At 38.5% G+C, this 15,544-nt stretch overlaps 1 protein-coding gene across 1 annotated transcript in view; it reads left to right on the top strand.

Annotated features, from left to right (window-relative positions):
- MYO16 (myosin XVI) overlaps window positions 1-15,544 on the top strand; it is a 944,954-nt gene that overhangs the window by 592,572 nt on the left and 336,838 nt on the right. Inside the window, exon 19 of the mRNA XM_053707787.1 lies at window positions 7,911-8,052. Within this exon, the coding sequence (XP_053563762.1) occupies window positions 7,911-8,052 (142 nt within the window). The remainder of the gene's footprint in view (window positions 1-7,910; window positions 8,053-15,544) is intronic.

Below are 15,544 nucleotides of genomic sequence, written 5' to 3'. Positions count from 1 at the left end.
TGTCATTTGTGTAGAATGCACCCCATATTCCAAATGCAGCTACCAGGGTGCTTATAGAAAAATCAAATATTGTCCATAGAAAAAGCACTCACTAGAAAGTTTTGTAAAACGTAACATTTAACTTTTACAAAAGTAAAATCCATGAAGTTTCAGAACCATTCCCGTACCTTTTTTAAATGTCACGATATCGCAGAAAATCCAAGACAGATAAAACATCTCCCAAAGCCTCATTACCATATACATATATACATGTTATGTAGGCAGTGCTTCCAACAACGCCAAGCATCTCCGCCTCATATCACTGACATCATCAATGCAAGACTCCCCATGACATGTCAGTGAAAAGGAGGCTGTACTTGATGACAACTGTCAAAACATTTCAAGCCATTGTAATGCATCCCTCCCTTCAACTCCCCCTCCCTCTACCCCTCACACCAAATTTCATAGAAGCACTAAATCATTAGATCAGCAACAGCTCCCTAGCTCAAACCTCTCCTCTCTTCCATCACCTCCTTTTCCTGTCCTGACCAATCTATCTGCCACTATAACTATACCCTTACATCGGTCATTGACAATCTGGCCCCTCCTACCATAGCTCAGAAACCATACTCTCATCCTCAGCCCTGCAATACTCCTCTGACACGGTACCTATGCAGATGTTCCCATACTGCTGAGTGACACTGGAGGAAATCTCGGAGTTCAGCTGACTTTCTTCACTACAAGGTCATCTTGAATTCCTACTATTCTGCCCTTAATCTTTATAAGCAACAATACTTCTCTAATCACATCTCTACTCTTTCCTCTAACCCAAAATGTCTGTTTTCCAGTGTTTCCACATTCAATACTCTTCTCTGCCCACCCTACCTCCTAATACAACTTCTCTCTCAGCTCAAGATTTTGCCAGCCACTTCTATAACAAAATTGACTCCATCAAAAATGAAATCATCAAAAATGAAATCAGCTCTCAACATACTACCAATTTTCCACCCCTTCAAAAGCTCAAAATCATGCAAAACCCAAATACCCATAAATTTTGCCCCTGTTACAGAGGAAGACGTTTCTGCCCTTATACTGTCCTCCCACCTCACTATCTGTCCCCTCGACCCCATCCCCTCACAGCTACTCCCCTCCCTCTCTTCTACCCTCACCCCCATACTCACACACATTTTTAACCTCTCCCTCAGCACTGGTATATTTTCCTCATCTCTAAAACATTTACTGGTCACACCTATCCTCAAGAAACCTTCCCTCGATCCAACCTCCCCATCCAACTACCATCCTATTTCCCTACTCCCTCTTGCCTCGAAGCCTCGAAGCTTCTCCAAAATCTAGTATATGTATGTCTATCCCATTTCCTTACACTAAACTTCCTCCTTGACCCACTGCAATCTGGATTTCGCCCCCACCACTCCACTGAGGCAGCAATTGTTAAGGTTACCTATGACCTACTTCTCTCTGCTTATCTTCCTTGATCTGTCTGAAGCCTTTGACACTGTTGACCACCCTCTTTTGCTCCAAACCCTCCAATTCTTCGGCATCTGCAACATAGCTCTCTCGTGGTTATCTTCCTATCTATCTAACCATATCTTTAGTGTAGCCTTCTCCGGAGCATCCTCTGCCCCATTATCACTTTCTGTTGTGGTACCTCAAGGCTCTGTCCTCAGCCCCCTTCTCTTTTCAATCTACACATCATCATTAGGTTCCTTAATAAAAGTCCCACGGGTTTCAATACCATTTGTATGCCGATGACACCTAAATCTACCTGTCTGCACCAGAACTTCCTCCTTCTTTACTAACCTGTGTCACTAACTGTCTTTCTCATATCTCATCTTGGAGGTCCTTTCACTACTTTAAGCTAAATCTTTCCAAAACTGAACTCCTTATTTTTTCCCCCTTCTTCCAAAATCTCCACCCCCCACATTTCTATAACTGTTAATAATTCCATCATTACCCCTACCCTGCATGCCCGATGTATTGGGGTCACACTTGACTCAGACCTTTCCTTCACTCATCACATTCAGTCTTTGGCTAAAGCCTGCCACTTCCACCTTAAAAACATCTCTAAAATTAACATTTCCTTACACAAGACACAACTAATATTTTAATCCACTCTCTCATCCTTTTCTGCCTCGACTACTGCAACTCTGTCCTCTCTGTTCTACCTAGCTGCCACCTAGTTCCTTTACAATCCATAATGAATGCCTCTGCCAGGCTTATCTTCCTTACATGTTGCTCTTCATCTGCTGCACCTCTCTGCCAATCCCTTCACTGGCTTCCTCTTGCCTCCAGGATTAAACGCAAAATCCTCACTCTGACATACAAAGTCCTCAACTGCACTGCTCCCCCATAAATTTCAGACCTTGTCTCTAGATACTCTCCCTCCCGTTCCCTTTGCGCTGCTCACAATCTCCTACTCTCCTCCTCTATTGTTACTTCCTCACATTCCAGTTTACAGGACTTCTCCAGACTGGCCCCCATCTTGTGGAACTCCCTGCCTTGCTCCACAAGACTCTCCCCTAGTTTTAACAGCTTCAAGCGCTCCCTAAAGACTCTACTATTTAGGGATGCATACAACCTTCACTAACTTTCCTACCTCCATTGTTTTCCCCTTGAACCCCTTAAAATGTAAGCCTATGAGCCCAGCTGTTTGCAGATTACCTTCATAAGAGCCGACTACAACAGTGCAACTCTCGGCAGTGACTTCTACCCATTTGATCCCTATAAATGTTATCCGGTATACTGACTATGTTTATAGCGCTGCGGAATCTGTTGGCGCTCTACAAATACCTGATAATAATAATAATCTCAATCTGCAATGACAATGCAGACCCGATGAGTTTAGGCATATCAATCCTGCTTATATATTCTCATTGAAAGCCATAATATATGGAAACACTATATTAAAACAATTACAAAGTAACCAATCTGAAATTTAAAATATACAGTATAAAATAGATAAAATATGGAGCATGTAATCATTATGATTTCTTTATGTGCCAAATAGAGTACAATAGAAAATGAGGTAGCCAATCAATCTGTTCAATCCATTCAATCCCAACCTGTTAGTATTCAAGAATCAATTAGTCCAAATTTAACTTGGACAAAAAATGTTCTCAACAAATCCTGAACCAAACTGGATATGCAGTGTCAGCCACAGAACGTCTTAGGCATATAAAAAGTCAGATATTAGAGTATCTAATAGTAATTTTATTAATATTTTTTTAATATTTAATATTTTCATAACAAACCTTAAGATAACTAATTCTTCATGTTCACTCATAGTAAACTTCCTTAAACTGAGGAGGTAAATAACATGGCTGCTCCTGCACATGCCAGATGCACGCCTCCTTGCAAGTCCTGGGACTAGCATCCTCATTGGCTGCTTAAAGCCTCTTTTCAATGGGATTTTGCTACTGAGGAAATTTTGAGGTAAAATGTATTCATTTTTATATAGAAATGCTTAGGTGATATTTTCTAGTCAGCTTTTTACAGATATGCTGCATCACCTTTAACATTTGTGTTTCATGTCCATTTATTAAAAACCAGATAGTTATTCTAATGTTTGATGAAGGTTTATTGTAAAAGCTTTAGAAAAAAAACAGGCTGCAGGTCAAAATAAATAATAAATAAAAATACCCCCTATTATACATTCTACTCAAAAGAAAAGTTTAAAAAAAGGTCAAGAGAAACAAAAAACAAGCATAATGAAAGTGAGACTTGTTAGTTTGGAAATAGCAAGCCTCTGTTGTGAGACAATATACTTCACAAGGGCAGTAGAGTTGTTATAGAGGTTAAGGTGATAAACCCAGAACATGCCTTCAGAACACCAAGGGCCACCACTAGTTTGCAAGTCTGTTCTATAGTCTAGCTAGATAGAATGAACACCATCTCAGAAGTCTTGCAGATGCAATTATTTTACAATTATGAACATCTACAAACCAAATTTTGCAAGTGTGTTTCCTAAGTGTTCTGGTTATAATTATTGTTTACTATGTTGTTAGCCTAACAAGGGTCCATAAAATCAGTTAATGATGTTCTTATCTGATGCTAACACTGTACCAATTTATCTTCTTAGTTGCTTTATTCTATTATATGGTTTTAGTGCTGAGATATCTCAAAAAAGATAAAGAATAAGGTGCTCTTTAGCAATAAAATGTATTAAATATTTTGTGGTCACGATCAACAAACTGTTAGGGCTTGCCTGTTAGAATCATACCTTCAATTTTATCACTTAATTGTTTTTTAAATCTTTTTTAAATGGCACTTATCTTTAGAACACTCTTGTTTTTCTATATTATATTGCATGTTGCCTGCTAAACCTCAAATGTTAAAATTTAGATAATAAATTAAAGCTATATACAGTAAGACATTAAGGGCCAGATTACGAGTTGAGCGAAAAACATATTGCTTCCCTGAAAGCGATATTTGCGTTTAACTGTGTAATACCAGTGCATGCAAATGTGTACTGGTAATACAAGTAAGGTGCATTGCAAATGCAACCTTGCATTCACATTGCACGGAAGCATTGCGCTCACAAGAGCGCGCTTTCATAGGCTCTAATGGGAGCCTCGTTTTCATGAAGGGAAACACAGCGCAGTGAAGGGATGAAGGGATTAAGCTGCACAGCAATGGGTAGCAATTTTAAATATGTATGTATATGCTTATATAAATATTTATTTATGTGTTAATATGTGTACACATAAATAAATATGTATATATTTATATACAAATATATTTACAGTCCCCATAGAATGCTATGTGAAGGCACTTTCTTCCTAAGATATGGTGAGTCCACAGGTTCATCTAATTACTGTTGGGAATATCACTCCTGGCCAGCAGGAGGAGGCAAAGAACACTGCAGTTAACCTGTTAAGTATCAATCCCTTACACACAACACCCAGTTATTCTCTTTGCCTTTGGTGCATGGAGGAAGTAAAGTTTAGGTGTCTGAAGAAATATTGAAATAGGAGTGAGCATCGGTTTACTAGTTCCTGCATAGTGTTTCAGGATCTGTTAGACAAAGCTAGACCATGATTCAGGCTTGCAAGCCTGTTACTATAAATATTTACCATAAGATATGGCAGAGGCTACTCTTTGAGTAGGATCAGAATTCTTAGGATTGGACTTTTTGTCAGGCCTTGGTCAGAAACAGGCCTGTGTTTAAGTCTATTGCTCCTCCTTGGAGCCTTAACCTTGCTCTTAAAGTTTTGCAGCAGGCTCTGTTTGAGCCTTTACATTCCATAGATATTAAATTGACATCTTGTAAGTTTTTGTTGCTTATTGCTATTTCGTCTACTCCAGAGCCTCGGAACGCTCAGCTTTGCAGTATGATTCACCTTATTTTATTTTTCATGCTGATAAGGCAGTTCTTCATACTAAGGTTGCCTTTTGTCATGTTTCAGCCTGGAATTGAACCTGGGACCTATCTTTATGTCTGCTGCTGCTGTTCTTTCCCAGCCTGTTGTTTTACCACTATGCCACCAGATGGCTTGATCACAGGACAAGAATATTGTGTTTTTCTGTTCGCTGCAACTTTGGCTCTCTGGCTCCCCCTGCTTGCCAGCTGAAACAAGTCATTTAATCAGCAGCTTGCTTTATCTGGGAGGCCTTGACATTAAGAGTTATACTGTGAAAGACTCTCTACTCCTGTTTCCTGTGTGAAATACAGATTTGTTGGATTTCCTGGTTCCTGATTTCTGCTACAATTACTGACTACTCTTCTGGATAATCCCTTGGCACTGTGTTTCATTTTTGGACTGATTTATTGGCAATTGTTCTTGCCTAAAACTTTCTTTCCTAAGGACTGACTCAGGTACTTTTGCTTGCTTGTTTCCTGATACTACAAAGTTCCAATTTGCAGTCTATGCAAGTATCCTGTTTGTTTCTACAAAGTTCCAAATAGCAGTCTATGCGAGTATCCTGTTTGTTTCTACAAAGTTTCAAATTGCAGTCTATGCAAGTATCCTGTTTGTTTCTACAAAGTTCCAAATTGCAGTCTATGCAAGTATCCTGTTTGTTTCTACAAAGTTCCAAATTGCAGTCTATGCAAGAATCCTGTTTGTTTCTACAAAGTTCCAAATTGCAGTCTATGCAAGTATCCTGTTTGTTTCTACAAAGTTCCAAATTGCAGTCTATGCAAGTATCCTGTTTGTTTCTACAAAGTTCCAAATTGCAGTTTATGCAAGTTTCCTGTTTGTTTCTACAAAGTTTCAATTTGCATTTTATTCAAGTTTCCTGTTTGTTTCTACAAAGTACCAGTTTGCAGTTTATACAAATTTCCTTAAAGTAACAGTTTGCAGTTTATGCAAGTTTCCAGTTTATAACAACGGTGTCCAGTCTACAGCATATGCAAGTATCCTGCTTGTTATTACAAGGGTCTGCATTCCTGCATGTTATTACACAGTTCCAGTCTTCAGCATATGAAAGTATCCTGTCTGTTATACAAGCTTTGCTTTCCTGCCTGATACTACACAGTTCCAGTTCTACAGCATATGCAAGTATCCTGCTTGTTATTACAAGGCTCTGCCTTCCTGCGTGTTATTATACATTTCTACAGCATATGCAAGTATCCTGCTTGTTATTACAAAGCTCGGCATTCCTGCCTGTTATTTCACTGTTCCAGTCTACAGCATATGCAAGTATTCTGCCTGTTATTACAAAGAACTGTATTCCTGCCTAGTACAACAACCTATAGACTTTATCTTATCTAATTGCATATCTCTGCATTGCTTTATCCTATAAATAAAACCATCTCCTTTATTTCCTAAAACCTTGTACCTGTTTAATTATGCCTAAAAGGAAAGACTCACGCAGACAAAATACAACATTAACCCCAAAACCTGACACCTCTGCACAACAGCTCCTTACTCCTGAACCTGCTCCTTTGCACAATATGACACCGTCCTACAGTTGTTTAGGATAGGATTTTTACTCGGGAATTTGTTGTTCCTTCACTTGTCCTTTTGTTTGTTGCATGACTTAAATGTTGTGAGTGCTCTTGATTTCTTTTTTCAGGCGACTAAAGATTTTTCACCAGTCTTCTGCCCTGTTTGTCTTTTTCTCTGGTAAACATGTCAGAAAGCTACTGCTACTTCTCTCTCTCTTTGGTGGAGAAGTATTTTCCGTTGACTTACGAGACTGCTGGTCTGCAGCTTCCTGAGAGAATTACGGCTCATTCCACGAGAGCTGTTTCCTCTTCTTGGGATTTCAAAAATGCTTCAGTGGAACAGATTTGCAAGGCTGCAACAATCATCGCTGCATACTTTTTTCAAAATGTTTCGAATTGTATACTTTTGCCTCGGCTGAGGCTTCTTTTGGGAGAAAGGTTCTTCAAGCGGTTGTGCCTTCTATTTTTAACTGTCAAGCGGTTGTGCCTTCTGTTTACCTGTCTTGTCCCTCCCTTGTCATCTGTGTCCTCTAGCTTGGGTATTGGTTCCCAACAGTAATTAGATGAACCTATGGACTCACCATATCTTAGAAAGAAAACAAAATTTATGCTTACCTGATAAATTTATTTCTTCCAGATATGGTGAGTCCACTGCCCCTTTTTTTTTTCAAGACAGTTAGTTTTTATTAAAAAATCAGGCACCTCAAACCTTATGTTTCTCCTTTTTTCTCCATTTCCTTTTGGTCAAATGACTGGGGGTTGTGGGCAAGGGAGTGATACTTAACATTTTAACTGTGGTGCTCTTTGTCTCCTCCTGCTGGCCAGGAGTGATATTCTCAACAGTAATTATATGAACCCGTGGACTCACCATATCTGGAAGAAATAAATTTATCAGGTAAGCATAAATTTTGTTTTTCAGATCTTTTTTCTTTTTACTAACACCCCTCAGCTCCTAAATGTATTTGTTTGCATTATTAAATATATTACTATTAGAAATAACTTACCATCACTTTCTCACGTACAGGAGACATGATAACACGTAGACATTCTGTGGAGGTTGCTGAATTCTATCGAGACCTTCTAGCAAAGTCCTTGTATTGTCGTCTATTTAGCTTTTTAGTGAACAATGCCAATTTCTACCTCCAAAATCAAAGCGAACAAAGCAGGTAAGATACAATTAATCAAATTTGGCTAATATCTTACAATGACAGATTTTTGTATTAGAAAAATAAAAATTGGTTAAAAGTAGTATAAATTTAGAAACCATATTTAGGTGTAAAACAGGGGAGGGTCCAAAGATTTTTCTTCAAGACAATGGGAGAGGGAATCATTGGGATTTCTGCACCTAAGCTGCAATAAAAAAGGAATTGCACCTTTAAACAATATATTTAAAATAGTTGCAATATTATTCTTTAATTGACATACTGATACTTGACGCAACATCATTAGATCTATATGCCAAGCTGCCAGCCGTTCTCTTCAGTAAGATTCTCTTCTGTGTGATTCCACATCAATTTCTGGTTTTTTTTGTTTACATACTGCATCATTTTTTCACTGGACCAATGCTGTTTTACTTATTGCTTCTATTTTGCATGTAAGTGTTTTTTTGTCTTTTTTTTTTTTTATTTATTAGGTGCAAACTTCTACCTAAATATCTCGCCCCTATTTTATAGAATTTCATGAGGGATGAATTTTTCAGAATTGGCCCCAAAGTGACTTCAGCTATTAAAACTACATGTTAATATTACCATTGCCCTTTTTTTTTAAGGAACAGTAAACACTTTCAGAGTTTTATAGAAAATATTTGGGTATGTGTAATAATACAACTTTGCTATATACTTTGTGTTTATTTTGCCCCCTTTTCATGTAATTTAGCTCTGAAAATAAAAGATATTGTAAATGTCAGAACTTAAAATTCACCCTGTTGAATCCTCAAGGCTAACCCTGCTAAATATCTTTTACTAATTTGCTTTAGCTAATAACAATTAAAAAACAATGCACACTATACTAACATTATGATCATAGCTAGCCTTGTTGTCTTCAGACTCAAGCCCAGATTGGCTCCTTCAAATAAGCAAATGTTGGGTGAACGTTTGCTATTGATATACAGTTACAATAAAAAGGATATTAATCTTTTAAGACTTGGCTGATAAGTTTCCCTACAATAACACAGAAAATATGTCTTGTAATTACAAGATATTTACTGTCCCTTTAAAGCAAAAAATATAATTTTATTCTATAAACTGAATATTTTGCTTCTGTATTCATTTTAAAAAAAAGGTTTATGATTAGAATTATTTTTTATATATAAAAAAATGTTTTGCCAATATGTGGGTATATTTGCTGTTTTTTGAATAGTAAAGTTTACATTTGAAGCCATTTCAATCCTTTTGAAAACTATATACAGTAGGCTATATAAACTTTGCACAGTATTACAGGGCTTTTTCAAAAAATATTATTTTACATCCAAAAGAGGTCAGTTTAAAATATATTACAGTTTTATTTGTTTCTACTAAAACGGATGTTCCTTTACAGAGTTAAAAAGAAACATATTTGGCTTGCAAAGGCCACCAAAATACTATAGGCGATCTGCATTTCAGCCAATGGAGAATCAGAATTTCAGACCAGACACATTTCCTGTTAGCTTTAAAAACAGCTCTGGGCTTCATTTATGATTGTGTGAGCTGACTGGTCCCTAATTAGTAAATCTGTCCACTCATTACCACGCAGTGATGTGCCATCATAGGAGGCAGGCGAGGCAGCACCTCGCCTGTCCTATGTGTGTATTACACTTTATTTTAATGTTTAACTAAAAAATGTTTAAAGTTAATATATATATATAAAAAAAAATCCCAAGAAGTACCCCCTCAGAAATCCCAGCCCCCCCACCCACCACCGCCGATTCCGTCACCGATTCCATCACTGATTCCGTCACCTTACCAAACAGTTAACTAAAGCTGTGCGCTGCATGATCCCTATCCATCCATATTGTGCAAAGAAGGAGAGGCTGTAAGCCGTTCAGCTCCCCTCCTTTACGCATTATGGATGTATTAGTGAATTTTTGTATGAGCCGCTAGAGATTGCGCCACCCAGTGGTGCTTAACTCTCTTCGTGGCCCATACCGCTACCAATGTGGCTACTCTCTAAGCAGCCTTGGGAGCCAATCAGCTGCCCGCTCTCTCTCTCACTCACATCTAGGAGCCACTGAGCCAGGTGACTGGGCAGGAAGAGAGAGCGAAGTAAGATGAGGCATCACGTGTGAGGGAGCAGTTACCGTGTTAGTGCAGTCAGTGGCAGACTAGTCAGTGAGTGGGACAAACTGAGCTCAGAGTCAGACCAGTGCAATTGCATCGCATAGTTGTGAACTTCAAAGAGAAATTACTCCTGCCCAAGGACCCAAGTTATTTTCACCAGTGGCAGACTGGTAGTTGTGTAACCACCAAGTCAGACAGGTGAGGACAGTAGCAGTTCTGGATGATTTGCAGCTCTACATGCTAGTTTAACAAAGTGATAAGCATTTTCATTGAATCTTTCCTGTGTGTCTTCTGGATAAGTTTGTTTCGGCTGCAGGAAGAATTTTTTTTCTTTTTTTAGAAGAAGCATCTGACATAAAGTCATAAGCTAAGGCAATGACTGAATTTCTTTTTTGCTTTAGCTGTTGTATTTGTAAATAGTCACAGTTGAAAGACACCGGCAGAAGTGTGATTGGAGAACTAATGAATTTTGTACATACTGCTCATATTAGAAACTGGCTTTAATTAATTAATGGAAACTGGAGTGTATGAATGTCAATGTATATTTTTACTTTAGCAGACAAATCGGATTATGAACCGTAGCAGTATGTTAATGAGTGACTAGTGATTGTGTATCCGGCTGGGCGAGGGTAAGGTGTATTACATATGTCAAGCAGACCACTCTCATTTAATATGCAAAAAATGGGTTTTTATTTTGAAAAATACTTTATTTTTCAGTGTATGTTTCTAGGTTTAGTATTTTTCCTACTTTTTTGGCTCACAAAGTACACACACACACACTATTCTCCAGACATAGCTTATTTAATTAACTATCTATAATGCGTGTCTAATTCATATTTTACCATTTGCTTCACATTTTATGGACTAGAATCTATTTTGTAATTAAGAGTTGTGCGTTGTTATCCATATTTCACTTGGTTTCTGGTCTCTTTCAATTGTTTTTGCAGTTTATACAACAGTGTATGTTTTTGTGTAATATTTGTAAGCCATGTGTGCATATACTAAAACAAGCTTCTGCATTGACTTGATATAATGCAAAGTATTTTCATGAAAAAATAAATAAATACACATATATATATATATATATATATATATATATATATATAAACTTCAGACTTTTAGTATAAGACAGGGGCCACAGTAGAGCTATATGAGATTCTGTGAATAGGCGGGGGTTTACAGTACACAGGAGAGTATTCTCTGTATCAAAATGTAAAGAGTTTGGCTGGAAATGCTTCAAAGAATCAAAACAAACAGATAAACACAGGTTCAGAAAATGCAACAGTTTATTTACAATGAAAAACATCACTGATCAGGCATCATTGCATTTAGTTAAGCTAGTAAGCATTTAAATCTACCACTGCAGTAGAAAATACCTACTCAATAAAATACTCATAACAGTATTGTATAGATAAAGAAGCAACAGCAAATATATTACTCAAGTTGGTTATATATGCAACAACTAGTGGCAATACTATTCACAAGCATCAACCCCAAAGTTAATTTTTATACAACCTGATATATAAGATGGTAACAGTCATCCTTAGGAGAGATGGCTAATAATGCCAAAAAGAACAGAAAGTCCTTTTTCAGACAGAACCTGGACACAGGAAAAAGATGGTAATCCAAAGGTTAAAGATGTATTCAAATGTATTCCTGCTCCCATCCAAAAGGAAACATCAGGATTAGCTAGCTGGAGTATAGAGGGGAGAACATCCTCTTCAGCTAGCACACAGTAGTTGCAAACCAAGTTCATTGCTAATTTATAGCCAATAGAGCAAGTGCAGCCTAAAAGAGCTTTGCGGTAGGTACGGACCGGGTATTCACATTCAGGCACTTATACGAGATCAACACAGCCGCTTCCGACGTCTGTTAAGGATCTTATCACCTGTATTATAATCTTCCGGACCTTTAAAAACCGCTTGGGCTGTTAGTTGGTATCTGTCTGCAAGCCGGGTAATTCCACTTTGGCACACTGACAAAGATCGGGACATTCTCCTCCGACATCTTTACTTTCACACCTCCTCCACTTAGAGTCGTGTCACTTTGCTCCCAAGGACCTCGACTGTGGCGGGTAGGGTATTGTTCCCTTTATTATATTCCTCCGGACTTTAGCAGACTGTTAGTTTGTGTCTGTCGTTGACGTGCGTTTCACCCCACAATGCTGAGTGAAAGCAGGGGCCTCATCAGGACTGTCAAACACCTGTGTCTCAAGCCTGTACTTTTATATTTGGAAGTTGTCCGGCATCTTTTTATCTATTATCATCACACAAATCTCTGAACAACCCGAGCACTTGTTCTAACGGCAGAGCCGACATTCAAAGAGAAGAAGAGCTCACAAGTGACTGCCAGACAGTGTACTAGCCACTAACATAAGTGCTAGAAGGTGAGATAGTTCTGGTCACAGGACAGTACCACAGCTTCTGGTAAGCGTACAACTTTACAGACGTCCGTTCCCCTGCTGTATCAAACGATATCACCCTATGTGGCGCCCTCTTTTCTTCTTTTTTTATTGGATCATAGTAAGAGAAAGGGGTGCGGTTGCTTCAAAGCTTTCATTGCAATGATATGCTATTGTAGCCAAGCCTCTTACTAAGTTACCAAATTGCAGTCTTAGAAATAACAGCATGATATTATAAGTTGTAATAAACCTTAGGTTTTTTCACCATTAGAATACAGGAGGTCATCCCTATTAATTTTTCTTACTTTGTTAAGAGTGTGTTTAAGTAGTTTTCGTGAATATCCCTTTTCAATGAATCTTTTGCACATTAGATCTGCATGTTGCTCAAACTTTATTTTAGAGGAACAATTTCTTTTGAGTCTTAATAGTTGACTATAAGGAATCCCTATTTTTAGGGGTTCTGGATGGGCACTGGATGCCAGTGGTGGATCCAGAGCCTGGTCTCGGGAGGGGCACTTCCAGATTTTTTTGTGGCGGCGGACAGAAAATAATGAGTGCTTATAGAACAGACTATTTTATTTAACCTATCGTACAGCTCTAACCTTATTCAAAAAAACAATTAGAAGTCCCTGTGTGTGTATTTGTGAATGTATGTGTGTGTGTATGTATGTGTGTTTAACTATGTGTGTGTATATTTATGTGTGTGTATGTATTTGTGTGTGTATGTACTGTTTGTATGTATTTATGTATGTGTATGTAAGTATATATGTGTGTATTTATGCATGTATGTAACTGTGTGTATGTATGTATAATGTGTGTGTGTAACTATTTATGCATGTATGTAACTGTGTGTATGTATGTATAATGTGTGTGTGTAACTATTTATGCATGTGTATGTAAGTATGTGTGTATGTATGTGTGTGTCTGTGTGTATATGTGTGTGTGTATTCATGTGTGTGTAACTGTGTGTATACGTATACCTAAACCTCAGGTATATTCAGTAGTTAGTATCTCAGTATTGCCACATCTACCCCTCACACATAAAACTCTTTACTATATATCTGACACAGACAGCTCTCTTGTCTAGCACAGCACAGTGTATTTTCAAATTTTAAAATTTCACGATGTACGGTATTTTAAATGTATTTCCAGTGGGGTTCCAGAGAAACCTACCAGGCTACTAAATGCTGCTGCACATACAGTCCCCTGTCAACTGTCAATGTTTTTTTCCGGTATGGCTGACAAGGTGGCAGAAGTGTGAAATGTATATTGCAGATTTTGACAAGTCAGCCATACCGGAAAAAACATTATGACAGTTGACACGGGAATTTGCAGCAGCCAGTATTTTACAGATTCTCTAGAGACCAAGCTAAAGTGTTTTTTATTGGTGGAGTCTGGGTCTGTCTGTTACAGAGAGTGAGCCGTCTGCCATCATGCCATGTCCTAAGTAACCCTGTCCCTGTTGTGAGTGAGAGTGACTTCACTTACCCCCAAATCTTCATTTTTTTGCTGCCTGCTGACCCGGTCCTGCTCGGCTCCTTCCCGCGCTCTCTAGCTAGTCTTCCTGCACCACACCACAGCGCCTGGCTGGCTCCTCCCTCTTCCTTTCCAGTCCAGTCTCCTGTTCTGTCTCCGGTCATGTTCCACTGCCTTGTGTTGTGTAGGAATGTGACCGGCTGTGACTGAAATTGGAGGCTAGCATTGGAGCCAAGTGCCCCCTGTAGCGAGGCCACTGTAGAGAATCCCTCTCTCAGTATATTCTCGGGGGGGGGGGGCAATTGCCCCGTTGCCCCCCCCCTGGATCTGCCACTGCTGGATGCTTCTAGGATGCTATTTGTAGCTGTGTCTTTACGATAGTTTTCTGTAGATATATGATTTCCTTCTTTTTTAATGGAAATATCCAAAAACGGCAGTTCTTTGTCACTTAGGGCATATGCTAGAAAAAGGTTACGGTTATTTTTCTTTAAATCTGAGACAAATTCATGAAGACAGGCCAGGGGGCCATCCCATAGGATAAATATGTCATCCACATATCTAATCCACAAGGACACATGGGAGTCAAAGATTCCACCATATTGTTCAAATATATCCAGCTCCCATGCTCCCAAGTGAAGACATGCATATGTTGGGATGCAGACCGCTCCCATGGCTGTCCCCCTGACCTGTCTATAAATTGAATTGTCTGTCACTCTCCAGAACTAAAAATTCCTCCCCCCGGGAGACCAATTGTCACAGGGATTTGTAGTATTAGTGAACATATTGGCCAGTATGTGGACTATTTTCTCAGACCCTTCCTCTTATCCCTCCCCTCTTATGTTAAAGATACTCCAGACCTCCTAAGAAAGTTAGATGGTATTTCAGTTAAATGACAATCAATTTTAGTTTCTCTAGATGTAGAAAGTTTATATTTGTCCATACCTCATGAGATAGGAATAGAAGCATGTGAACAGTTCCTTAAAACACGAGGACTGGAGAGTGACAGACACACTGCCTTTATCATTGATCTTTTACATTTTATTCTTGAAAACAATGTTTTCCAATTTGACAATTCAATTTATAGACAGGTCAGGGGGACAGCCATGGGAGCGGTCTGCACCCCAACATATGCATGTCTTCACTTGGGAGCATGGGAGCTGGATATATTTGAACAATATGGTGGAATCTTTGACTCCCATGTGTCCTTGTGGATTAGATATGTGGATGATATATTTATGCTATGGGATGGCCCCCTGGCCTGTCTTCATGAATTTGTCTCAGATTTAAAGAAAAATAACCATAACATTTTTCTAACATATGCCCTAAGTGACAAAGAACTGCCGTTTTTGGATATTTCCATTAAAAAAGAAGGAAATCATATCTCTACAGAAAACTATTGTAAAGACACAGCTACAAATAGCATCCTTGAAGCATCCAGTGCCAATCCAGAACCCCTAAAAAAAGGGATTCCTTATAGTCAACTATTAAGACTCAAAAGAAATTGTTCCTCTAAAATGAAGTTTGAGC

This window comes from Bombina bombina, chromosome 3 (assembly GCF_027579735.1).
Source record: "Bombina bombina isolate aBomBom1 chromosome 3, aBomBom1.pri, whole genome shotgun sequence".
NCBI classification, from domain to species: domain Eukaryota; kingdom Metazoa; phylum Chordata; class Amphibia; order Anura; family Bombinatoridae; genus Bombina; species Bombina bombina.
The sequence above is the reverse complement of the archived record's forward strand: the minus strand, read 5'-3'. Positions and strand labels throughout refer to the sequence as shown.